Here is a 26,880-nt window from a genome sequence, read left to right as displayed (position 1 = left end):
AGTATCTCTGAATTCTGTCTGCTCACTTTGAACCCAGCAACCCTACCAAAGCTCTCCATTCTCCCCCCCCCCCCACTCCCACCCCAGTGCTTACAAGGACGATTTCTGCTCGGTAAGGGTCAGTCGCATATCATCCGCATATGCCATAATCGTATGCGTTTCCCCTCCAAACCGAACCCCACATACCACTTCATTGATCGAATTCTAGTTAGGAAAGGCTCCTGGAAAAGGGCATAGAGAAGAGGAGAAAGAGGACAACCTTGTTTCATACCCCAGGTAAGGGGAATCCACCTGAATCCCATGCGAGTGAGGGCCCGGAAGAGAAACGACCATTCTACGTGGTCAAATGCATTTTAGGCATCTAAGGCAACCATGACCACGGGTGTCTGCTTGATCTCAATCTTTTCTATAATGTGGCAGATCCTCCTGATATTATCGAAGGCCTGTTTGGGGCTACCAGTTTGGAAAGCAGCAGGGTAAATCACCCAGACAAAATTTGGTATACATTTTTGCACCTTGAATCATTCACGATATGGGTCTATATGACCCACAGCAAGGACTCGGGTTTAGTTCATTTGGGAACTCTGAGAAGTATAGCCGCTCGTAAAAAGGCCATGAAGGTTTCCACTATCGCCCCTTCTTTGGTGACCGTTTCTCCTGCTTCTGACACGATCTTCAAGATTTTCCGGGCTGCCCTTTAAGCTGTCAGGTCAACAGGCGATCCGCTTTGTTCGCCCCCACATAATATCTTTGCTTTAGGTACAAAAGGGACCATTTTGCGGGTTCGAAGTACATCTATCTGGCACCAGGTATGTTGGTATTCCCTGTGCAGCTCTCTGGTCCGTTTTCCGACTAGTGCCTGCCTGATCTTGTGCAAACAGTCATCTAGCTCCCTTTCCAACCGTGCCCAGTGCTTCTCCCGCATAGCATTTAAAGCTATAAATTGACCCCTCAGCACTGTTTTAAAGGAGTCCCACACCGTCGCCCGACTAACATCTGGCGGTCATTCCCTCTGAAATATTGCTCAATCTTTTCCCCTAACACTTCCGCCTGAACCCGGTCCCCCCGAATATCATTGGGATATCCCCATCCCCACATCGTCTGCCTGATGTGGCCTTCCCTTCTGACAAGACCGCTTCTGCAGCCACACTTATTTGGCTGCCCCGTTTCCCCAGTGGTCCGTTCCTCACCTGCTGTTCTTCCTCTTGCAGAACCGGGCCTCATTCGCTGCGCTGATTGATTTCGGGTACCTCCCAACCCTGTCTCGTTCCCTCCAGGCCTTACCTCCTTCACAACCAGTGGCCCTTATTATTAGTTTATCTGATCGGGGGAGATCTGGATGATTCTCTGCCACGCTCCCTTGTCTCCTGCCTGCAGTGCCTCAATGCAGGCCTTTTCCCGACTGGCTGTCCTTCGCCTGTCAATACCACCATCATGTCCACAATCTCAGTCGCTTCACCTTCAGAGCGTCACAGCACCAGGGGACTCCACACTCCTTCTGGAGGAGCGATCCTCCTCATGTTGCTCCCCAGGGGTCGCGCAGTGTAGGCTATCCCCGCTCACTCATCCGCCACAGAGCTGATGTCTACCGTCTGGGCAGCGTACAGCTCTCGTCCACTCAGCCACTATTCCTCTCGCCACGCTGCATTGATCTGCCCCCCTTCACAGTGGGGGTTGCCGCCTCTAGAAGGTGTTCCGAGTACTTCAGTTTGATTCTGCATTGAGGCCCCGAGGGAGAGACCAACTTCATGTCCTCTCCTGTCCAGCGGCCATCTTGGAGTCCAGAAGTGTACATTTTAAGCCGTACGATCTAGCCTCTTCCCACAGGGGTTTCAATGCATCACTTATGTGTCCCCCAGCAGTTAACCATGTTCTAATATCAGTCAGCTTGATTGAGGGTGGGCACGGCTGTTTATTAGACAGTAATTAAAATATTGCTTCACAAAAATTATCAGAGCACACCTTGAGACGTAGGCACAAGGTTGCAAAAAACAGAAGGAAGAACGAACTAGAATCTATCTCATTATCTTCCCGAATAATGTTGTTAAGACACAAATAAGAGCATCAGCCAAACTGCTACGCAATCAGGTAATATTGGTGTGAGACTTTAATGAGATATTAAGTTTGTAAAGACTGGTCAGCAAGCTGAGTTTATGGAAGTGTTTTCTGATAGAATATGATTTGATTTTCTTTTCTGACCTCATGCAACTTGAATACATCTGAAAACGGTACGTGATAATTACACGTTATATTGATATGTACTGACTATTTCCAACTGCACCATTCATGGAATATTGTCATCAATGTCAGCATACAATTTAGAATGTGATTTACTGAACAATGAATGGATATAATGGTATACAGGGCCTTCGGCCCTGAAGAAGGACATAGTCCGAAATGCATCGGCGATCATTAGTGATGGCACTGACTCTTTAGATGCACTTTTTGCATTCCAACAATTAAAGATTTTGCAGCAAAATATTAAATACAGGAGCTTCTTGCTTTTACTTTGAATGAGACCAGTAATATGAATTCACTCACAATAAGAGAATCTTTTGCAACTCCAGAGGAGAGCCTAACGCGAGCACACCTAGAACTAGATTAGGTTCTAGTTCTTTCTTCCTTCAATATCAACAGCTGCCCACTATAGTGTGAACCATCAGGATTCTTCGAAGCTAACACAATGGGCCTGATTCACAGTACATTTTCCAATGGGATTGTGCCATTATACAACGCTTCTGAAAATGAAGCCCAATGAGTCTTCTATCCCAAAGCTAGAAGGTTAACTAAGCCCTTAACCTTTCTTTTTTTGCTACCAACCCTGATAATCCAATTTAATAGACATATGTAATGGCAATTTAGTTCAAATATCCAGAAATCTGCCACCAAAGGTAACTCCGAGTCTCCTGGCTCCCTTTTGCATCACCAAAATGTTGGTCCGTTTCCCTCCATATCATTGGTGCGACATATGCTTGTATTAGCCATGTGCATGGCACCCATTGGAATCTGACATTGCTTCATGTAACACTATGCATATTCCATTCGTCCTCTGTCAGCGCATCACTACAATTTAAAAAGGATATCTTGGCATCCAACCCTGGTCTCCCTATCGCTGATACCTATACCAGCGCCTCTTCCAGACAGACCCTCACTGACATCCTCTTTGTTGTTCCTTCGCCAGATCTATGGACCCCCCATATGATCTCTGTGCTTTGTCCTATCTACTCCTCTCCCATTAATGGGGGCACTCGCTGGGATGTCTTAATGGCTTCTTTCGACTCCTCCAGAGTCATCCTTAATGTCTACCTAAATGGCATTGTCATGGTCCAAGGTCCTCAGGCCAATCTCCTCCTCTTCGATAGGCGTTTCCCTCGCCTCATCAACTTCCTCTCATCTCCAGCTGTCCCCTCCTCTCACTCCTTGGCTACCCTACCCACTGGTTCCTCCTCCACTTTTTCCTCCTCCTCTGCCCCTCTTCAGGCTACCTCCACAACTCTGCAGGGTGTACCTCTGATTTGTACCCCTCCCCGGAAGGTCTTTAAGGCTGGCAACCTTCTTCATCTTGCCACTCTCAACTCTCGCTCTGCTGTCAAACACTCCTCTGACATCTGCCACCTCCTTGAAAAACTGGACCTTGATGTCCTCGGTCTTACTGAGACATGGTTCACGGCCAGTTCTGTCACAAGCTTTGACACTCTACTCCCTGAGGGCTACAAGATCCTCTCTGCACCCAGATCCACTCGACCTGGAGGGGGCGTAGCCCTGATCTTTCCAGAGTGAATTCCTGCCATTACCATTCCCATTCAAATGTACTCCTATTTTGAATGCAGGCTCTCAATCTCTCCTAGCCACTCTCTTACTGTTGCTACTCTCTTCCGGCCCCGCAAGCAAATCACCTCTTTTCTCTCTGAGTGGGCTGACCTCTCCTCCTCCCTCCTGGCCTCAACCACTCTAACTCCTCCTCCTTGGTGACCTCAACATCCACCTCGATTCTCCCTGTCCCTCATCTCTGCTCTTTCGCAACCTCTGTGACTCCCTCTCCCTCTCTATCCTCCCCTCTGGCCCAATGCACTCTGCAGGACACACACTTGATATCTTGATCTCCCCTGGCCTCCCCCTCTCTATCCCCCTGACCCCTCCTCTCTCCTGGAATGACCACTGCCTTCACTCCTCCCATCTCTCACTCTCTTCCCCCCAAGCCAACCCCACCCCAACACTGCCACTTACTTTCTCGGACATCCGACCAATGAAGCGTGTGTCAGCTGAGGCTTTTGCTGCTATTTTCTCTCCCCCTCCTCCTCCTCCTCCTCTGGCTGATTCACACCCTGACACAACCCTGTCCCTTCTGTTCTCTTATATCTCTGATACTCTTGATGTTCTTGCCCCTGTCAGGAGGATCCGCATGAAGTCAAAAGCCAAGTGTAATTCCTGGCATGACTCTGACCTAGCTACACTTAAACGTAAGTGTAGGGTGGCTGAGAGGACATGGAGGGCTTCTTGCTCATCCTCTGACAAACTGGCCTGTCGCCTGCTACAAAGGCAATACCGAATCTCTGTCCGCACTAAGAAGATGGCCCACATTCAAGCACGTGTCTCTGCGGCATCTACCAACTCGGCCGAACTCTTTAAAATCTGCAAGGAGCTTGACAACCCTGCGGCAGTCTCCACCCCTCCTCTTGGCTCCCAGGCTCTCTGCAATGCCCTTGCCTCACACTTTATCTCAAAAACCCAGGACAACCTGTCCACCCTCCCCTGCCCCTCCCATTCCCCCTCAGTCTGTGCTTGCAGACCCCCCCCTTAACAATCCCCCATCGTCCTTCTCTTCCTTTCCTATTTTCTCCCCTGACTAGGTCGCTAGACAAGTCCGATCTATGAAAGCCTCGTCAAAACAGGTTCATCCCAGCTGCTCTAAAAACATCAAGGACCACATTGACACCCTCGCCCCACCCTTGCTGATTTATGCAACCACTCCTTTGCCTCAGGATCCTTCCCCTCCCCTCTTTAGCACTCCCTTGTGCATCCTCTTCTCAAGAAACCCACACCTGATCCTTCCTGTCTGACTAACTACCGGCCAATTTCCATTACCCCCTTTCTGGGCAAACTCCTAGAAAAGCTGGCCATCTCTCTGCTTAACCTTCACTCAGATTCTGTTGGCTGCCTTCATGACCACCAGTCTGGCTTCAGAGCGGCCAGAAGCACGGAAACTGCTCTCCTGAACATCTGTGAAGATCTGCTCTCCAACCTGGACTCTAACATTCCCTCTGTCCTCATCCTTCTTGATCTCTCTTCTGCCTTCGACACAGTGAACCACACCATCCTGCTCGACCGTCTCTGTGATAACCTGGGTATCACTGATCAGGCTCTGACCTGGCTGACCTCTTTCCTCTCTGATCGGCCATCCCAGGTCCAACTGGGGTCCTTCCTATCATCTATCTTCCTCTCCACCTGTGGGGTTCCCCAGGGGTCTAACCTCTCACCCTGGCTCTTCAACCAATACCTGGCAACTCTCACCCACTGCATTTCCTTTTTCTGCTCAAAATTCCAGTGCTACGCTGATGACACAACTCATTTCCGACTGTCCTCGGCCACCTCCTCGCCCTCTCTCATCTCTGACTGCCTAAATGCCATTCAAGATTGGTGTGCCGCAAATGACCTTTGTCTGAATGCCAGCAAGACTGAGATCCTCCTCATCGGCACACCATCTCCATCCTTTTCCCTCACTCTCTGGCCGGCCTCCCTTGGCCCTCCTCCTACCCCTAGCTGCGAGGCTAAGAACCTCGGGGTCATCTTCGACTCCACACTTTCCTTCTCCGCCCATATCTCTGAGGTCTCTAAGAAGTCAAACTTCCTACTGCACCTCCTTAGAGGTACTCTGCCTATCCTCTCCTTCCCACAGAAGCTCACTGTCTGCCAAGCCCTGGTTCTCTCTAAGTTGGACTATTGTAACAGCCTCTTTCAAAATCTACCGGCCTCTACTCTCTGCCCTCTACAACTTATCCAGAACAGGACTGCGAGACTTGTCCTTGGCCTCAAGCCCTGGGATCGTATCTCTCCAGCTCTGAAATCACGCCATTGGCTCCCACTGGATGCAAGGATTAAATTCAAAACCCTCTGCATCGTCCACAAGGCTTTCTGGGGCCTGGGTCCAAAATACCTTCAGCTATCCCTCCGCAAATACCTCCCCTCTCGAGCTCTTCGCTCCTCTACCTCTAGCTCCCTCCGGGTCAATCGTTTTTCAAAGAAACGTGCTGGGGGTAGATCTCCATCTTCGGCTGGGGCCTCCCTCTGGAATAGCCTCCCTGCCACTCTAAAACTTGAGGAGAACTATCTCCGGTTCCTGAAGCACCTCAAGACCTTCCTCTTTGCTTCTGCCTTCGCTCCCCCGCTGATCTGCTCTCTCTTGGCACTGTGCACCTGGCTACCCTCTGTCCCCTGGGCCCAGGTACCTGCTCACCCTGCCACCCCTTGCACTGGGGACTGTATCTGTACCCATACAGCTCCCCCCTCCATTTTTTCTTCTTTTTCTGCACTTATCAGACTACCCAGTCTGCTGCCTTAAACACAGCACTTGCCCCTTGCTGGCTGCACTACGACTGTTTATTGCCTCAATGTTCTATTTATTTTTATTTATTATTATTTATTGTGCTCTCCTCTGCTCTGCACTTTCCACTCTCCCCCTTCCATGCACATTTTCCCTTTTTCCCCTTTCCCAGGCCTAGTAAGATCGTTGTTGTGTTGTGTTCTCACCTGTTCCCTTCCCTTGCCTAGTCGCGCTCTGAAACACTTGTGTACGAGCGTGATACAAATAAAATATCATATCATATCCTTTTCCCACCTGGCATTGACTCGAATGAGGAAAAACTGCTTTATACAATTCAGCAATGCGTTAACCATCTGCCACCAATGTTGTAAGGGTTACATTTATTTCATGTGCCATTGGTATTCAGGAAAGCCAGGTCAGAACCATTTTACAACTGGAGTCAGTCTGGAAAAGTCCAAAAAGTGTCAAGCGATTGTTGATACAAATGACTAAACTCCCCAAATGATCTACACCTATCACCCACATAGAATTCACCTACAGGGCCATCCTGTTTGGAGGCCTATGCACACTTCTGCCTCCAGGGGGGGGGCATGCAAAAGGTACTAAGTAACATCTGGGGCAGGAACGTCTTATACTGAGGAGCCTTCCCACTTGCCACCAGACCCGTACACGTTGCCACCAGAGTCAAGAGGAGAAGATACAAGTCTGCTTTACAGAACAGTTCTAATGGTTTACACGTCTTTAATAATATTGATTATCTCACCTGTGCTAGTGTCAGCAACCTGTTTATTACATGTGGTGACATCGCTGCCCAAAGAAACTATCTAGGCACTCCTATACCCCCCTTTTCACATAGCAACTGAAATGAGGAAAGAGCTATCTGCCATGTGGGGAGCCTCATATTCCTGCAATTTATCCAAAATTACATTTCATTTTGGAAAGTATTGTTAGAACATATGGAATGCGTCAGACTAAACAGAGGCATGCCTTTTTATTAAATAATAAAATAACCCATCTATCACTAGCTAAAGGTGTTTTCCCCACCTCAAACAAACTAAAACTGGGGCCAGTCAGAAGGTCTGTCTAGTCCAAAGGAAATGTTGTGTCCAAGTCAAACTCCTATCCTATCCCTACAGCTACAACACAAAACTACTAAGTAAAGTCTCTACACAACCCAGGATAATGATTCCCTTCTTCTGGGTATAAGTCTCTCAAGTTCCAGGGGTTTTCAAAGTTCAAAGCAAAAAGAATGTCTCTTCTCACTTCCAGATAAGAAAAAAGGTCCAGGGGAAGGACTCCCTTCTCCGAACCTACATGTCAATGCTTCTCACACTTTTCTTCAGGTTACTTTATCCTCAGATTTCTCATTACGTCACTGAATTCCCTCCAAGGAGTGTTCCTTCTTTCTCTCTCTACAATGTTCTTCAACTTGCCCCCACTAAGATGACGAGATTGAGGCGCACGAGCACTCTCTGATTCTTTAACTTGACCAGTTTGTGGAGCTGTCCCGCTAGTTGTCTTACAAAATGGTCCACTATGCTTTCAACTTCTTCTTGGACTTTCTCATGGTTTTCCCGGCTCCCTCCCGTGCTTTCAACGGTTCCCATTACCCGTTTTCTGGGCAGCTTTAACTGATTCTGCCTGGGACCATGCTTCAATATTTCTTCTCCTTCTTCACTTGTATTGGGCCAACTTGACTTCGCTTTCCAAAATCGCTGGTGGCTCAGGTGCTCGTTCCGGACTTGACTGTCCACCCATAACAGGTCACACAGCCACCACAAGTCAGAATGCTTCCTATATGGTTGCCTCTGTGGAAAGGCTCTTCTTGATGGCCTCAGCGCAGTTCTTGCACCGCACGGGGTCCACCCACCATAGGCCGTGCCACTGGAATAGCTTTTCTCTACTTCAACTGTGCCGGCCTCTAGTCAACTGACAAGATGCTTTCCGGGCGTTCCGTGCCACATCATCCTTTCCACTCCACAACCTTTCTGCCGGTTCATGAAGCCCAGTTTCAACCTCGCGGGCTCCTATTCGGCTTCCCAGATTGCAGACTGCTGCTTTCGGATGTCGCTCCCCTTGTCCTTCTTTGCTGTTTGATTTAAAATAGCCAGGTTTTCTCTTGCGCAGCGTCAGCCCTATTGACAACAGCTAGTTGAATAGTCCTCTGCTTTGCGGTTTGCGTTCTTGAGTTCTTCTTCGTCCCAGTATTTGTAATCGGGAGAACGACTGACTCGCTACAGTAGCACATAGTATCTGATTCAACCACATGTACGGAAGGCTTGGGTGATCTTATTTACCCTGTGGGATTGGGGTATTACAGGGCTTTGTCCCAGTCACGCCCTTGTCCCCTGGAGGGGAGTTCCTCCCCATGAGGTCCTCCTGCATGTTACCACCCGTAGGGGGCTTCACCACCCTAGCCTCATGGAAAAGGACTCCCATCTGAAGGAACGTCACAGTATCCTGCGGCGATCAACATTGGCATCACTTAGTATACATAAATTGGTATTGGCACTGCAATCAAATCCTTTTTTGTGAACGCTGATTGTCCTATGATGGGAAGCCGGACCTTTAAGCCAGAAGTCGACTTCTTTGCACAATGATGCTAACATTGTGTAGTGTCTTAGCACTAAGACATGACTGGTACTCGCATGCTGTGCGTGAGCGGAGGCTTCCACAAGCGCCTTCCAGAGTGGAGCTCGTGAAGGAGGAGTGACTCGAGGAGGCGGAGAACGTGAGCGAAGGAGACGGTTGGAAGGAAGAGACAGAAGCAGCAGCGTACCGGACATGTCCCCTTATGTAGCTTTATACTTATAGTCATATATTTAAAAAGAAGTTTGTAATTCCATAAATAAACATACGTTTACTTACCTCTCATCGTGTTTCCAGTACACTTCAATGGCGACGAGGAGTGAAAAAACCCGAAACCCTTCGGCCGTTGAGAAGGATCTCCGGCCGTCTCGAAGGTAGGAGCAGCACCCTTTTGCCTCGCGACTTGCGGCGTCCCTACCCAGCCAAAGCTGCACCCGTATTAGTTTCGCCTCCTGGTGCCTGCCTCCGTAGCCACTCCTTCCCCGCGCCGCTATTGGCCGCGTCTGTCGTTTAAGGCGTCTATTCATTGGCAGATCAGAGGCCCATTTCACCGCCCCTCTTCACTGCAAGAGGAAGATGTAGGGGAAGTGAGTGGAACAAAGAAGACTATGACGTCCAGATACAGCAAGCCTCAGTTCAATAATGGGAGAGGGAGATTTACGCAAAACGTTCGGAAATATAGACCACATAGAGATGAGCCTAAATCATCCACACCAGGTGGAGAGAACCAATACAAAGGACAACATTTCCAAGGGAGAAAGGGAAGAACCAAACAGAGAGCTTGTTATAAGTGTGGTAGTCCCTCCCATTGGGCGAACAGCAACGCCTGCCCAGCCCTCAAAGCAATCTGCACAAAGTGCGGTGGCAAGGGACATTTGGCAAAGTGCTGCAGGAGCTCACACTGTGAAAATCCAATCCTGAATTGGATTGAGGATAGTGATGGAGTAGAGGAGTGTGTGTTTTTGGTCTCTGACGATGATGTACAGATCGAGAGTCCCAGGGCATAGATAAAGGTGGATGGTCATTCCGTTGTGATGATGATAGATTCGGGGGCCAAATATACTCTCATTTCAGAAAGTGTCTGGAGAGCCTGTGGTCTTGAGTATCTGCAAGAGATCGATGTGAGGCCCAAAGCCTATGGTGGAGCTAGAATTAATTTAATGGGCTGGTTCATGGTTACTATAGAGTTCAAGGACAAGCGAGCTAGGGGCCGCATTTATGTTTCAAAAAATGGGGAAACGTCTTTGCTTAGCTGGACACATCAAAAACTATTGAGTGTACGTCTTGATCCCAATGCTGACGATGCAGTGTACCAGGTCAATGGTGAGAGTAGTGTGAACATCCAGAAAATGAAAGATGAAATATTCCAAGAAAATCGAATAGGATGTCTTAAAGGTTTTTCACATCATATACAACTCAAGTCAGGTTCAAACCCCGTTGCTCGGAAGCTACGTAATGTGCCTATGGCTCTCAGGGATGAAGTAAAGAAGGAATTTCAGAAACTGGAAAGTCAAGGTGTGATTGAGAGGATTGATGCGTCAGAGTGGGTGTCTCCAATGGTCGTTGTAAGGAAAAGCTCAGGAAGAGTGAGGCTGTGTATCTATATGAGGGAACTCAATAAATGTGTGATTCCCGATCGACATCCACTGCCAAACATTCAAGAACTCAGATCAACTTTGGGCCCGGCAAAGTTCTTCTCTACATTGGATCTCACAGCCGCTTACCATCAGATTCCATTGCATGACCGCTCCAAACACCTGACGGCCTTCATAACTCCGGAAGGTCTTTACCAATATTGTAGGATGCCATTTGGTTTAGTTTCTGCGGCATCAGCATTTCAAAATGTGATGTACAAAATTTTGGCCGGAGAAAAAGGAGTCGCGTTCTTTCAAGATGATGTTCTGATTTATGGAAATAATGAAGCAGAGCATGATGCAAGGTTAAATAGAGTCCTCATGAAGCTACACCAAGCTGGTTTAGTACTGAGTAAAGACAAATCCAAGTTGAACTGGAAGGGGATCGAGTATCTCAGACATGTGACTTCAGGGGAAGGCATTGCGCCGAAGAAAGATTTGGCTAATTCCATTAAGCTCAAGATCACGCCATGCAATAAAGAACAACTCAGAACCTTTTTAGGGATGGCAGAGTATTATGCGAAATGTATAGATAATTTTTCCAGTCACACAGTGGAATTGAGGAGTTTGTTGAAAATGAACAGAAAGTTTGTGTGGAACAACAAATGTGAGAAGGAATTTCACTTTATCAAAGAGGCCCTTGCCAAGGCTCCCTCTCTTCAAAGCTTTGTGAGGGGAAGAAAGACAATAATTACTACTGATGCGAGTGAGGTAGGTTTGGGAGCGTCCCTATCTCAGTCTCATGATGGAGGTGAAGCAGTAATTGCCTTTGCTTCTAGACTTCTCAAGGGAGCGGAAAAGAATTACTCGACTACCGAAAAAGAAGCTCTGGCAATAAAATGGGCTACGGAGAAGTTCAGAAGCTTTGTATGGGGTGTGCACTTCAGCGTTCACATGGATCACAAGCCTTTGGTGGAGACATTCAACTCAAAGGGCCTTGATAAGGTTTCCAGTAGAATCAGGAAGTGGGTTTCCAGACTCCAGGAATTCGATTTCAAAGTAGCACTTCCAGTGCTCGCAGCACAATGTTGGAACACCCTCCCCACTACAATTAGATCGGAAACCGCATTCTGGCCATTCAGAGCCATGGTAAAATCATGGCTACTAGCCTAAACATCCAGAATTTCAGCAACATGACTGGCTAGCTGCCGCGCTTGACTTATAGTAAGGTTTACTCTATCCATAGCATATTCAGGACCAACCTGTAACCCGGTCTGCACCAGCCACTGTAACTTGCCCTCTGTACATTTTGTTCTCGGTATATTCTACTCCTGTATGAGCCTGGACTAATGTACGCTCTGTCTGTTGTATTTATGATGTTCGTGTAACGATATGTAACTCTGCTGTACACATAATTATGCGCCCAGTTACCTGAGGGTTCGGATGCGCTTTATAAATAAACAAAATAAACTAAACTAAACTAGTACACATACCAGGATCAAAGAATTTTACGGCGGACTGTCTTTCACGTCTATCTGGTATCGACGAGGGAGAAGATGACCCTGAAGAGGAGGAAGTTGTTTGTGAAGTATCTGAGAAATCGTTTTCCAAAGAAGAATGGGATGACGAATTGGAGAAGGATGTGACACTGATGAAAATAAAGAAAAATGTTGAGGAAGGAAGATGGAACAAAAATGAAATGTCTGATGTGGCAGTCGATGCTTTCTGGGAGGTCAGAGGTGAACTATATTTGCAGAGTGGGTACCTGATGAGGAACGAGAAGCTGGTACCTCTGAGTGGTCTCAGAGAAAGAATATTAAAGATGGGTCACGAGGGACACCAAGGGATTGTCAAAACAAAGAGGAGGAGCAGAAGCACTTACTGGTGGCCCAGATGCGACCGTCAAGCGGAAGATCTGGTCAAGAAATGTATCCTTTGCATGAGAAGTGATAAAGTGTGTGTGGGGGCTAAGTATCCCATGGTTTTGAGGGATATTCCTGAAAGGGCATGGAGTAAAATCGCTTTGGATGTGATAGGTCCGATATGGAGTGGTGGTTGTTTTGTTTGGTTGTCATTGATATGCTCACTAGATGGGTAGAAATATCATATATGCACCAGGTAACTACGCAAAAGATTATTGAATTCATGGAAGAGATATGCGAACGAGAGGGATATCCTGAAGAGGTGCTCACGGACAATGGTTCGCAGTTTAGATCCAAAATGATGGAAAGGTATTTCACTGAAAGGTCCATTAAGCATAAGTGCTGTGCAATATATCACCCTCATGGGGTCGTTGAACGCTTTAATCGCATAATCAAGGATGCTGTGAAGTTAGCTTGGGCTAATGGAGAGAATTGGCAGACGTTTGTGAAACAGACTTTGTTAGCACATAGATTCACACCTCATGCCACCACGGGGGAATCTCCTTTTGAACTGAGCAGGGGGAGACATGCCAACACGAAGCTTGTTCCCGGGTGGATGAATGGGATGGTTGGAGCGACTGTGAATTTAGAAGGTGTGAAGGACAGCATAAATAAGACTCAGATGTGCAACAAGATCCTACATGACAAAAAGAAATTCAGGCGGGGATTACACCACATGTGGGTTGTTCAGTGAGAATCAAGCTTCCCGTGCCGTTAAGGAGGGATGGTTGTCACTGGTCCAAACCCGTTAGAGTCGTGGAAGTGTACTCTCATGCCGTAAAAACCGATGATGGTAGAGTTTGGAATAATGAAAGAGTGATGGTTTTGGGTGAAAGAGAGGCGGATGAGTGGACCAGGCTGGAGAAGAGAAGCGGTAGGGTGAGTGAACCAAGGAAAGTGTGCGGTGAAAGGAATGGTGGAGGTGGTGAGTATGGAATGAGGAAAAGTGGGTTGACATACAACTCTGCAAGTACTTCTTCCTTGGCTAGCAATCCAGATGGGCAATCGCAGGTAGCCAGGAGAGAATTCAGAGGAGGAAGATGCTACAGGCGACCAAGGCGTTTTTCGGACTATGTGAACTAATAGTGTTTTAAGATGTATTAAGGAGGGGGGATGTGTAGTGTCCTAGCACTAAGACATGACTGGTACTCGCATGCTGTGCGTGAGCGGAGGCTTCCACGAGCACCTTCCAGAGTGGAGCTCGTGAAGGAGGAGTGACTCGAGGAGGCGGAGAACGTGAGCGAAGGAGACGGTTGGAAGGAAGAGACAGAAGCAGCAGCGTACCGGACATGTCCCCTTATGAAGCTTTATACTTATAGTCATATATTTAAAAAGTAGTTTGTAATTCCATAAATAAACATACATTTACTTACCTCTCATCGTGTTTCCAGTACACTTCACATTACCTCCATATTTTAACTATATAACCAATCAAAGTCAGCTCTCTAATAATACTGAAGTATTTAAACACCCTAAGTGATATTTTCGTATTCAAATGCTGAAACTCATCACCCGAAGTCGAGGGAATTGTGTGTATTGAATATTTACACTTATTGACTTCCAGCAAATCATAATTCTGCTACTGTTTCGATCAACTGTTCCACAACCTGTACTGGATTAGTTACATATTACCAGGATATCCTCAGTTTAAAAGGTAAGCAGACTGCGATTCTTTCCCCACTCCTAACCCTTATTTTTAAATCTTTTTTGTATTAGACAAGTAAATGGCTCGATCACCAATTTAAATATTAGTGGCGAGACAGGACCGTCTTATTTATCTGGTTCCACTCCGCACCTGCCACTTGCATGGGGTCATATGATTCATTTTCATTCTCGACACCAGGAGGAAATATAGCAAATGCATCCACTTGAACAGAGAACCCCCAAACCCATTTTATGCAGGACCATCCACATATAACGCCAATGTATGGGCTCAAATGCTTTACAGAATCACTATTGAAAAAAACAAATGGGCGAGCAGAAGGATAAAGGAGAATTAGCCATTCTTCTCCGCCTGGACGTATCCGCCGCCTTCGATTTGGTGGACCACAAAGTGTTTTGTAACCATCTTACCTCAGCTGCCCATTTCTCGAAGGAAGCCACTGCATGGATCCAATCCTTCCTAGATAATCGCTTTATGAGAGTATTCTCTCCCACGTCAGCAGCAGAACCAGTACCAGTTACCTGCAGAGTTCCTCAGGACTCACGCGTTTCTCCCACCATGTACAATATATTCACTACGCCTCTTTTTGATGACCTCGATAATCTTGGTGTCTCCTACACTAATTATGCAGATGACACCCAGATTCTCATTCCAAAATCAGGAGACTACGACGCAGACATGGCACTGATCAACAAAATCTATCTCATCGTACAAGCCTGGGCGGCCACAAATGGCCTCTGTCTTAATGAGGCTAAGACAGAGCTCCTACTCATTGGGTCAACCTATAGACATAGACTTAAACTCAATATCCAATACAAATCATTCAACACTGACGGCATAACAACAAAGTCTCTAAGGAGGTGTAGACCTTAGGCTTCTACTTGGACTCTACATTGAACTTGAACAAACAAGTCAATGCCACTGCCTCAACCACTAGCTACGCATGTGAACTTATCAACGCTTGCAAACCATTTCTTTCCACTGATAGTTGTATCACGCTAGCTCGAGCCCTCATTCTGTCTAAACTAGACTATTGCAATGCACTCTACCCAAGTACCAGAAAACACAACATCAGCAAAATGAAAATACTCAAAAATAATGCCCTTAGAACGGCGCTAAGCATACCGAGAACACAGCATATTTCAAACACCAGGCGTACCACCAAATGGCTCGCCATCAAAGACAAAATCAAATTCGAAGCCTTATTTATTTATTTTTACATTTATATAGCGCACATACAGCCCAAGGGCATCGCAGCCCTGTTACTTGTGGCTAGCTTAGTTACAGGTGATACTTATGCATGTGATTCAGTTAAACAATTCAGATGAAAACAGTAGTGCAATACATAACATTGATACATTACAGGACATTCGCTGAAGGGTTGGTGATGGCCAGTACTAGTCCGAGCCTATAAAAAGAGTAATGTGTTCACGGCTTTGTGAAATGCTAAAAGAGAGTCTTCTCCTCTCAGGGGCGGTGGCAGGGCGTTCCATAGAAGAGCTGACAGGTATGGGAAGCTAGCGCCCCCGGCTGCGGGCTCTCTTGACTCTGGAGATTGAGAGCATGTTGGTATAGGGTGCTCTGGTCGGTCTTGTGGAAACTGTGGGGTGTATTCTATCGGAGAGGTATGGGGGGCAGTGTGGTGAATACACTTATTAGTAAGAGCCAGGGCTTTGAAGAGGACTCTTTTTTTTTAACTGGGAGCCAGTGCGCCTGTTTCCTGGCGGCCGTGATGTGTTCCCTTTTCAGGATTCCGATGGTAGCACGCAGAAAGTTGTTTTGTATTACTTGAAGTTTAGCCATGTTTTTGGTAGAGATACCCAAAAAGAGGGCATTGCAGTAATCTAACCTAGATCCAGTAAATCTCTTGCAATGGTAATGCAGCTATCCTTGGAGAGGCAGGGTCTGGTCTTAACCCTCACCTATAAATGTCTCGCCAACCTGGCCCCTATATACTTAGTGGACAAATTCACTAAACACACCTCGGAATGCCCTCACAGGCCAACAGCCTCAAGGTCCCTAAATGTAAACTGAAGAAAGCAGAGGGAGCTGCTTCCCATTCATGACATCCCAACTATGGAACTCGATGCCCAACTCTTTAAGAGCAGCCCCATCACTTCACTTATTCAGGAAAGAGACCAAAACATGGTTGTTTTCTCTTGAGCTATGAACTATGCCACTACCACTATTAGCTCACCCATACTATAAATAACTGTTCATTATCTGCTACTGTAAATGTGTACATTTAGATTTAGTCAACATGATGTGACTGTACGTCCTATGATGTGAATAACTACCGTTTTCTTCTGATATTATGTATATGTCTGTAACCTGTAACATGTGATGCGCCCAGATATCAGAGGGTTCGGAGCGCTATATAAATGAATACACAAACAAACAAACTGTAACTGGTTTAATACTCTTGTTTCAATACGTATCCAGGATTAGAAAGAACCTTCTAAGGTGGTGAGTTGTATTGCGTCCTGGCACAAAGCCACCCTGAACAATATTAACCAATTTGTGAATCAGTCCTCTTAGTCTTCCTGCTGAGAAGTTACATGGAATCTTCAAATCCTCATTCATAATGATAGGGGCCTATAAGAGCCACAATCTCTCGTAGCTTTATCAGGGTTAGGAAGAATAACCACAGAAGCACTAGTGCTTCCATCATAGTACTAGGCAATGCTACTCAGTGTGGCCTTCTTATAAACTTCCAACAAGCTGGGGGCTAATGCTTCTTTATATTCACAGTACAGCTCCACTGGCAATTCATCCATCCCTGGCATTTTACCCATTCCCAAACTATAAATAGCCCATAATAAGTCCCCAACCTCTATGGGTGCACCTAGTGGCTCTACCAATCGCTGAAAGGAGCAGAAATTGCTGACACTAACCAATTTAACAAGTGTGGAAGACATAATTGATCTCATCTTGACCTTCAATTAATTAAACATCTGCGAATATTTCAAGGATATTACATTTAAAGCATTCTCCCTTTTCAGCATCCAAGCGAGTAAACCTCCGGGCATACCCCTTCATTATGCTGATGAGCAAGGTATGCCGCATAGACATAGGCATTCCGTCTGTCGTGTGCCTTTAACAATTGCAGCCGTATCGCAGGTTTTTATCATTTTATATTCTCATCAAAGGGCTCTCGCTTATCTAACTCCATCTTTCACTGTTCATGCTTGGAGAGCGTACTGCTCAATTTACGCACCCCAATATGTGGCCTTCTATTCCATATCACTGGCTGATGGTCATCCAAATTCACTTCTCAGAATTCTTTTATTTCTTTGCCCATATGAGGAGTGGCAAGCTACATCAATCGGAATCCTATTATTAAATGTCCAGGTTTTTATCAGAGTATTTCGCCCAATCCTTCTAACCACAATGCATTAAGAGAGCGTGATCAGAAAGCAATATATGCAAATGAACTGAGGAGAGAGACCTACCTAGAAAATGTTCCCCAGTAAATGTATGATGTATTCTGGAAAAAGATCCATTTATCCCGGAGTAAAATGAGAAGCAATGTTCTGTACTATGTTGCCCTGTCCAAACATCGACTAATCATAACTCAGGAGAACCTTCCAGTACAATCCAAGACTCATATTGGACGGGAGATACGACTGACCGTATCTAGGTTCTTGTCTAACTGACAATTAAAATCTTCTGAACATATTACCCAGGAGTACAGATGTTTAGCTGTTATCAAGCCCATTGTCGCAACATATCCAGATTCAACTATACCGGTTGTGAACGTACACACGAGCACGGCTTTCTTCCTAAAGGGTATTTATTTGTCAACCTAGTTCTCCATCATGGAACTATATATTCATTTCATAAATAGCCCTCTGCGCCCCCAAAGAATTCAGGACAGGGTGGATTACGTGGTCCAATATAGGCAATACGCTATTCTCCTTCTGGTATGAAAAATAACCTGAGAGTGTACAGTCACTGCACTGCATGCTAGGATACCAGCACAGGCTGGCTGCCTTAAAGTGACACCTGACTTTGTTCTCTGCTTTTATCTGTCTGCCCATCTGTTTCATGGCCAACACGTTCGATGGGCAGAGGCATAGACAATGCTTTATAAGAACACAGTCAGCATAAATGTTCTTTTATGGAAGTCCATTGAAAACAATGAGAAGAAAGCCAGGCAGGCATTTTATAATGATTTGTTACAAAAATGTACATTTTAATGAAAATAGTTTCCAGATTCTGCTCAAAGGTTGAGCTATTCAATGTTTCTAAATTTAGTTAAAAGACTCCTGGCGGAGACTAGGAATGTAAATAATCTTTCACTCTCCTGATTCCAAGTAATTACACATGATTTTCTCACCTGCGGACGTGCTGGGGAGCGGTTGTCTCTCACTGACTGCATCATCGCTGCAATCCGTCACTCCATCCTCTTTTATGCATAATCCTGTTAATTAGATAACACAGTAGCTCAGTATGATACTTAGACAGTGATGTGGAAGAACATAACGTTGGTGTAAACAAGTGGGTAGAATAGAGCATTGGAGACGTTTGTTCTTGATGGATACTGGGGGAATGTGTGCCATTAGTAGGATGTTTTTGGGCCATCTGCAGTCTGGATTACGTTCAGTATTAGAAGAAGTACTCTGGAAGAGGGTGTTAAACGGAGAGCAGCATAGTCACCCTGGTGACATTCCATTACATGAAGGTGTTAATGAGTGGGTGCCATGTATTGCTAGACTGACCCCATGAAGTAGGCTTTAGGATCTGTATCTTTTGGGACTTATTAGCAATTTTATAAAGCTATGTTTTATGTTCTGTCTGATCATATGTGAAGTTGGATTATTTGTTTTTGTACACGCATCTAATTATATATTTGTCTATTTCAAGTAAATTCTTCTTTTTATGAACTATTGTATGAATTATATGTGTTTCCTATAAAATTCTATATATATATGGATATGTAAAGGCTTTTATGAACCAACATATCCATGTAATAAAAAATAAAAAAAGATATCCCTAGATAGACACAATGGGAGCCATCGCATTAAGTCTCGCACTCCTGGCAGCAGTTCAGGGCGACTCTTGGGTGTACACAGAGGATGAAAAGAACACAAATATACATTTCATAAGCACATGAAGCGTCCTCTTGTAAACATCCGTCTTCCCTGATTTACAGCAATTAGCGGTCACTAGACATTGTTTACTCACCTGTGGACTTACTGGGGCTTAGTTGTCTATCACTGCAATCGGGAGCGTCTTCCTCTTTTATGCGGAATGAAATAATTTCATATCCTTTGATATAAAAGATGTATAACAGAAGTACAACATAATTAGGTTGGCAGGGTTTTCTGAGGTGAAACAAAGTTTATATCAAAACACCCATATACTTAGCTGGCTTTGATCAAATACCCATATATGTAACAGGCTTATATAAACCACCTGAATATTTAGCTGGCGTCAACTCAGGGAGGTCTGATCACTTGCACATGCCTTATAAGGTCTAGCAAACACTAATGTATTCAATCACCCTGAACCTTCCTGTCTGTCTATACATGGGGGAAGAGATTCAATCATCCAGTATACTCCTGTATGGTTCTAGCCGGGGTAAGAGATTCAATCATCCTGCACACTCCTGTCTGGCTCTACCTGCTGTAAGGGATTCAATCACCCTGAACATTCCTGTCTGGCTATACCCGGAGAAAGAGATTCAATCATCCAGTACGCTCCTGTCTGGATATACCCGGGGAAAGAGATTCAATCATCCTGTACACTCCTGTCTGGCTATACCCGGGGAAAGAGATTCAATTATCCTGGACACTCCTGTCTGGCTCTACCCAGAGAAAGAGATTCAATAATCCAGTACACTCCTGTCTGGATATACCCGGTGAAAGAGATTCAATCATCTTGTACACTCCTATCTGGCTCTACCCGAGGTAAGAGATTCAATCACCCTATACACACCTATCTGGTTCCATTCGGGGTAAGCAATTCAATCACCCTGTAAACTCCTGTCTGGCTCTACGTGGAGATTCAATCATCCTTTGCACTCCTGTCTGGCTGTACCCAGGTGAAGGGATTCAAAACCCCTGTACACTTTTGTTTGGCTCTACCGGCTGTAAGGGATTCAATCACTTTGTACACTCCTGTGGCTCTACTATCAGAAGCTGAGCAAAGAGAATGATCAGAGGTGGGGAATTTACAGAGATTCAATCACCACGCCCACATCCATCACAGAGCCCGGGATGCCATTGCCCTATACAATGCGACCATTTCATGTGCTGATAAAGATGGAAATCAGGTCAACCATTGCATATAATGATCTCAGGAGCTCCTCGCAACCTTTTATTGTGCCAAGAAACATGAGAAAAGGTGAAATAACACAGAAAAGCTGTTTTATACAACTACATAGAATTAGCTCAATCTAAGCAGTAGCAGTGTAACAACACAAGAGCAAATCATAACTGCTCTGAGCCGAGACGTCAAAACTCACTGTCAGAACTCAATTACTCCAATAGCTCCGCAATATTTCTAACGTGCAGAGGAGGGATCACTAACAGACCAACACCAGCAATGCATCAACCCACTAAGTAAAAATGACCGGCAACACCCAAACACAACCAACACATCAACTCATTTAATAAGACCAATGACACAACAACTCACTAACTCACTGCAACCAACAATACATCAACTCACTAACTGACCACGACAAGCAATATTACAGCTCACTAATTAACCACAAGCTGACATGTTAAGCTCAGGAACGTTGACCAAGAACAGCGACACATAAGATCAATGATTAGGCACAACTAGCAATGCATCAACTGACAAACTAACTACAGCATTTAATTCAACAACTCAGTAAATTCTGCAACACATAGAGATGGGAGTACTGATTGGCAACAACTCAGCAGCATCTGTAATTTGGCTATGATCTGCAACCTGTCACCTCACTTAGTAAAAGCAACTTGCAAAGGGACACCTTACTAACTAACCAAAACCCACTATGTGTCAACTCAGTAAGGGTTAACATCTAACCTCAAAAAGCAATTTATCAACTCATTAACTAGTCACAACCAGCAACTTGTCCATTTAAAGTGTAATCATAACCAACAGTGGGCCATCCGATTACCAAAGCATGGATGTAGCATGTAGCATAGTACACAAGCTTTGCAACTTAACACTGTGCCAAATTACAAACTTGCCATGACCAACAATATGCCAACTCAACAACTAAGCAGGGACACCAAGAACCCGGGAGCATGTGTGACTTACCAGACTCTGGGTCAAGACTCCATCCCCTGGCTTCCTCGCCAAAATTATCACTGAAAAGTGAAGCTGGGTCTGCATCTTCCCTCAAGCAAATGTCAGAAATTAGAACAGAAAAATTACTCAGAAAGTAAATCAATGGTCAATTTTAGCAATTAAATAACACTTTAGACCAACAGTGCTGGTCTGCACCAAACCATTTTGAAAGTTGTGATTATGAGGTTAAATAGAACATTTCAGAGTAAAGTTATAGAGTAATTGAAGGTGATATGCTCAGGTTTACAACATTTTAACATAATCCAGCATGGTCAATTCTTGTTCTATGGAAAACCATATTGTGGCTATTGGAGATGAGGGTCTCAAGGGCCTTGATAATACATTTTAAATGTGACTAGCACAGATATGACACTCCTTCTTCCTTACCTGTTCTGAGACAATCATTTCTTTTCCTTTCTTCTTTTTTCGGAGGTGTCTTTGAGATCAGGTCATCCTCCTTGCATAACTCCTCTCGATCCTTGATTATGCCACCTGTGGTATAACGACGATACAAATCCATGATTTCTACCAACTGGATATAGTTTCCATTCCGCTCTTAGGCCCATGCTCCTGATGCTGGCATTCTGCATAAACCTGTTCAAGAGATTCGGAGTGGTGAAAAGAACCAAGGCCCTTGGCTCCTTTATACACCTCAAGTTCAGAAAGACATCCAGACACATAGGGCTGCCTCCCATCACTCTGTGTAAAAGAGGCCCAGAGGAGAGAAAACAAAAAGACTATGAAAACATGGGATAAAACAAATAACACGATCATAAACTATATTCAAAGCTACAGAAATGCCACTGAAAACCAAATCTCTGGCCATTAACTGTTTCAAACAACCATTCTTGCCAAACCTTCCTACGTAACTGGCACAACCAAATCATGCGAACGTTTCCAGAGCAAAGAAGAAAAGGACTTCCAAGGGAACTCGAATTTCATCATAAATGACATCACTCAGGCGTTGGCTGCTGCATCAAATCCCTCAGCAACGTCACAGAATCACCAGCATAGTAAATCCAATAACACAAGACTATATTCCAAACAGTGTACTATCCCTGAAACTGGACGTTTCCCCCAAAAGCTGAATGGCTGCAGCCCCCACTCGCCAAAAGGATGCCCTTCACCTAAGACCTAGTTCTACACTCTCTAACATGGCACCAATCTTCTCTCTACTAAAGAATCCGGTGCAGAGACCACAACTTTGGAACACAGACATCCAAGCGCCAACCTTCGAATTATGGCCATAACACTGCAAAAGCAGCAGAACACAATTTTAATAAAATTATCAAGCAATCAATACTTCCAGATCCCGTCCAATAAGACTTCTGTCTAAGCCAGAGAACGGATTCAGTCTTACTAAACATCAGAGATGACACCTTACTAGCCAGCACACAAGCCAAGACCCTTCAGCTGTGTGCGACACCATCAATCACATAATGTCTTTGGCTGGGGCCTCCCTCTGGAACAGCCTCCCTGCCACTCTGAAACTTGTGGGGAACCATATCCGGTTCTGGAAGCACCTCAAGACCTTCCTCTTTGCTTCTACCTAGGCTCCTACTCTCCCCTGCTGATCTGTTTCTGCTTCGGCATTGTGCACCTGGTTACCATCTGATTTCGGGCCCAGATACTTGCCCACGCAGCCATGCACCCACACTGCCTCCTGACAGCCCTTGCATTTGGGCCTGCATCTCCAACCCTACAGTCCCCCCTGCTTTTTTTCTGCACTTATCAGACACCCCCTGTCTGTGCCTTAAACCTAGCACTTAAGGAATATAGGAGTGGTGGGCACCACAATATTTTTTATATTGTACTAAATGTTCAGAACTCTTAATTCAAACTTTAAGGTTTTAGACTGGAGCTGCCAGTCCAAACTGGTCCTATAGCACAAGGACCTCTAATAACTACAAAACGAAAAACAAGGCAACGTTGCCTTATTATAACTGGCGCTTCTCAGTTGGCCCCCAATCCTAGGGGCTGCTATGTTTCAAAAATGTATATTTCCCTCCTATTAATCGCTCCACTCGTAAATTAAGTTGAATCATCAGTTGAATCCGTCTATTTATAGCCAGGAATGTTTATTCACATTCCCGTTTAAGCATATAGTGTAATAGCACTTTTTACAGTGTGCCACGTTGAGCGATCATCTTATGCCATCTATATATATTTTGCTAATTCATTTCGGTGAAAACCTTCATCAGGGCTGTATATAGGCTCTTGATTACATCATCAAGCTGATCGCATGAAATACGGTGTTTCTACAATTCGTATTAAGCCGCATGACGTTCCGTTCTTCCTGCGTTTCTGGCTTTCAAGTGTGTAAAAAACACATGTGTCGATCCTGTCTCTGCTCGCGTTCCAGCGTCGTTCCTCTCCGCGGCTTGCAGAACGACGCTGGAACGCGAGCAGAGACAGGATGGACACATGCGTTTTTATACGCACTTCGAAGCCAGAAACACAAGCGGCAATACTGCCGAAAGTGTTCCAACACACAATAGAAGAACGGAACGTCATGCGGCTTAATACGAATTGTAGAAACACTGTATTTCATGCGATTAGCTTGATGATGTAATCATCAACAGGAACAGGAAGTTCGGGGGAGGTGGACAAGTGAGCCCAATCCAGCAGGGGCCTGGGTTAACTGTAGAGTGGTTGCTCCTCCCATGGAGCAAAATGCAGTAGTGCCAAGCAGAGTGGAGCCCCGCAGGTAAGTGCAGGACTAGCAAGGAAGCCTGTGGGGCTCTGGAGGTGCACCAGGCGACCAGTCAGCTAGCTGTGCAGGTTGTGGAAGAGAAGGAAGGAAGGAAAGAAGTGAAGAGAAAGGAGGTTAGCAGGGGGGGAGGAGGGAGAACGAGGAAGAGTAGAGGTAGATCTTGAGTTTCTAGAAGTTAAGGAGGTCTGGCTCAAGACGGAGAGAGGTAGGTAGGCTGTCCCAGAGGGATGCACCTGCAGAGAATAGGGAAATACCCCCAAATCTCTGTTTGGAGAAACAGCTCACCTGCAGAGAGTTCGATGAAGCTGATCGTACGTTCAGCTTAAAAGTCTGTCTGTGTCCAAAACCTATACTTGCCCTCACACCTAAAGCTAAACAATGTGTAGGCATCTCAACAAAAAAATAAGTAGTGTTCCAATTAAAGTTCTGAGCTTCTTCCAGCTCCCATTCGCCAAGTTCAAAAATAGTTCCATAAAGTCTCGGGTTTCCCTTCCCCAAGAAGACAACACAGGGCAACAACAAAGTTCACAAGGTCTTAGGTTTCCCTTCCCCAAGACATCAGCTTGCCAACTCACAATCAGTTCCAGTCTCTTGATACTAAAAACCGGTTGCAGGTCAACGTTACAATCCTTTAAGCTCCTCAATAGTTTACACAGACTGCCCTCTTCTGCATCCACATCGGCAATCTATTTCATAAGTGAAGATTTGTTATCTGTATTTTTCGTTGGCTTTTTCAGACAGGGTACCCTCACTCTAGGCACAGTTGTCGGACCACACGGTCCGCCCATTACAGGTCATGCAACCAATAACCCTAGGCTTTCTTACCCCCACAGGTTTCTCTGTCACTGCACCTGTGCTCTGGTTCACATTCACTTTGGCTTTTCCTTGCCAGTCTCTCGGCTTTGCCACAGTGTTTGTCCATGCAATTCACTCTGTGGTGCTCACTCTTGTACCACATTACTTCCACAATCTCCAGCAATGTTCATTACTTGCTTTTCACTTTATTCGGTAAGATTCACTCTGTCTTTCAGTACTCATTACATTTGTTTGACACATGCTTGCATTACATTCGTAGGCTCATCCAAGCTTCCCTTTAATTTGGCATTCAATAATGGTTAATTCACATCGTTTCACTTATAGTTGTACTTGCTCGTATCGTTAAAAAAAAAAAAAAACCTCACTTTGGGTTCACTTTCTATTGCACATATCTTTATGTTCATCCGGCAGTAACCTTTGCCCTACAGTAGCCCTAGGAGTGACCCGGTACAGGTGTTCTCTCTGATTCACTCACTGGTCAATGGCGGCTTCTCTGGACGCCTTCTCTCTTAGTTCTCGACTCTGTGCACACTTCTCTGCAGCCTTTGCGAGCAGCGCTCGGCTTTCGGAAATCTCACTGTGGGTTACCGGTTGCTCCGCCAGCCACTCGCAGACTTTAGCGGTGGCCTGCAGCTCCGAGTTCTCTTCCGTGCCCCACAGCTCAGTCTGTTTCACCCGACTAAGGAGGCTCTGACAGGTTTCACCCGTTCACGGCCTGCGTGGGCCCCAGCATCGCAATATCTCCTTGATAATTGCTGGTGTCCTGGCCTCCAGGTAGGACCATCTTCAGCAGCCTCCTTAGCAGGATTTCTCTCCTCTCAGGTCCCTACATCCCGACCCACCTTCTCTCCTGCTGGCCTTTCCTCTCACAGTGGATTATGTGGTCTAATATGGACGATAGCTTCTTCTCCATCTCGTATGAAAAATGTGCCTTAAAGTTCTCTGTTTTTATCTGTCTGCCCATCTGTTTCATGGCTAACACATCCTATGGGCAGAGGCAGAGACGATGCTTTATAAGAACACAATCAGCATAAATGTTCTTTTATGGAGGTCTATTGAAAACAATAAAAAAGCCAGACGGGCATTTTATAAATACACAGGTGCACCTGTGGCCTGCGAGACCTTAAACTCAATTGCCTGACTCCAATTACTTATGTTCTTTGGACATGCCTGACCCTTGCAATAGTTTCCAGGCCTCTTCCTCATCTCAGTACAAGAGTGGTGTAACGGAATGTTAGTGTCCACAACTCCTAGTCGCCGCTTCACTGTCCCAGTACTAGAGTGGTGTGACTGAGAGGAAATAGGAGGAAGACTGACAACAACCTATGAAGGTAGGGGGAGGGTAGCGTTTGTTATCACAATGGAAAGGGGATACCATGCCTCACCCAAAGACATCCTCTCCACACTCCCCAAGGACCCTTCACCTAGGTGATCCTCCCTCACATCTCCACCCCCAGGGTTTTGTTCCAAAAGCAATGACCTTTCACTGACCACCTGAGAAGAGGATCCAAGAAGCCTTTGGGTTTTTTACAAATCAAAGAATGCCAACTATCGGAAGTGGCAGAGCCAAGGATTGGCTGTGTATATGTGGATGTGGGGAAACCACATTAGAGAAAGGGTGTAGGGAAGAAGAAAGTGAGTGACAACTACCGCATACGTGCATGCCCTCTTCAGGAGGGCGAATTCACTCATGCGAGTTGTGGGATATGCAGCGTTGATGACTTGGCATAATTTAACCGCCGTGTAAAATCAACAATTTAGGCTCACCCGTTGACTCC

General features: G+C 45.6%; 1 protein-coding gene across 4 annotated transcripts in view; it reads right to left on the bottom strand.

Moving 5' to 3' along the window:
• The window catches only part of LOC138489337 (oocyte zinc finger protein XlCOF6-like), a 235,110-nt gene that overhangs the window by 107,511 nt on the left and 100,719 nt on the right, over positions 1-26,880 (bottom strand). For 2 of the 4 annotated variants that reach the window (XM_069617051.1, XM_069617052.1), the window contains exons 3-6: positions 21,961-22,065; positions 21,544-21,618; positions 19,477-19,560; positions 18,629-18,712 (exon numbers count right to left, since the gene is read on the bottom strand). In XM_069617051.1, the coding sequence (XP_069473152.1) occupies positions 18,629-18,712; positions 19,477-19,560; positions 21,544-21,618; positions 21,961-22,065 (348 nt within the window). Of the gene's footprint in view, positions 1-18,628; positions 18,713-19,476; positions 19,561-21,543; positions 21,619-21,960; positions 22,273-26,880 lie in introns of all 4 variants that reach the window. The other 2 variants (XM_069617053.1, XM_069617054.1) reach the window with 2 other exon arrangements.

Source organism: Ambystoma mexicanum, chromosome 9 (assembly GCF_040938575.1).
Source record: "Ambystoma mexicanum isolate Mex_15411 chromosome 9, UKY_AmexF1_1, whole genome shotgun sequence".
Classification (NCBI taxonomy): Eukaryota; Metazoa; Chordata; class Amphibia; order Caudata; family Ambystomatidae; genus Ambystoma; species Ambystoma mexicanum.
The sequence above is the reverse complement of the archived record's forward strand: the minus strand, read 5'-3'. Positions and strand labels throughout refer to the sequence as shown.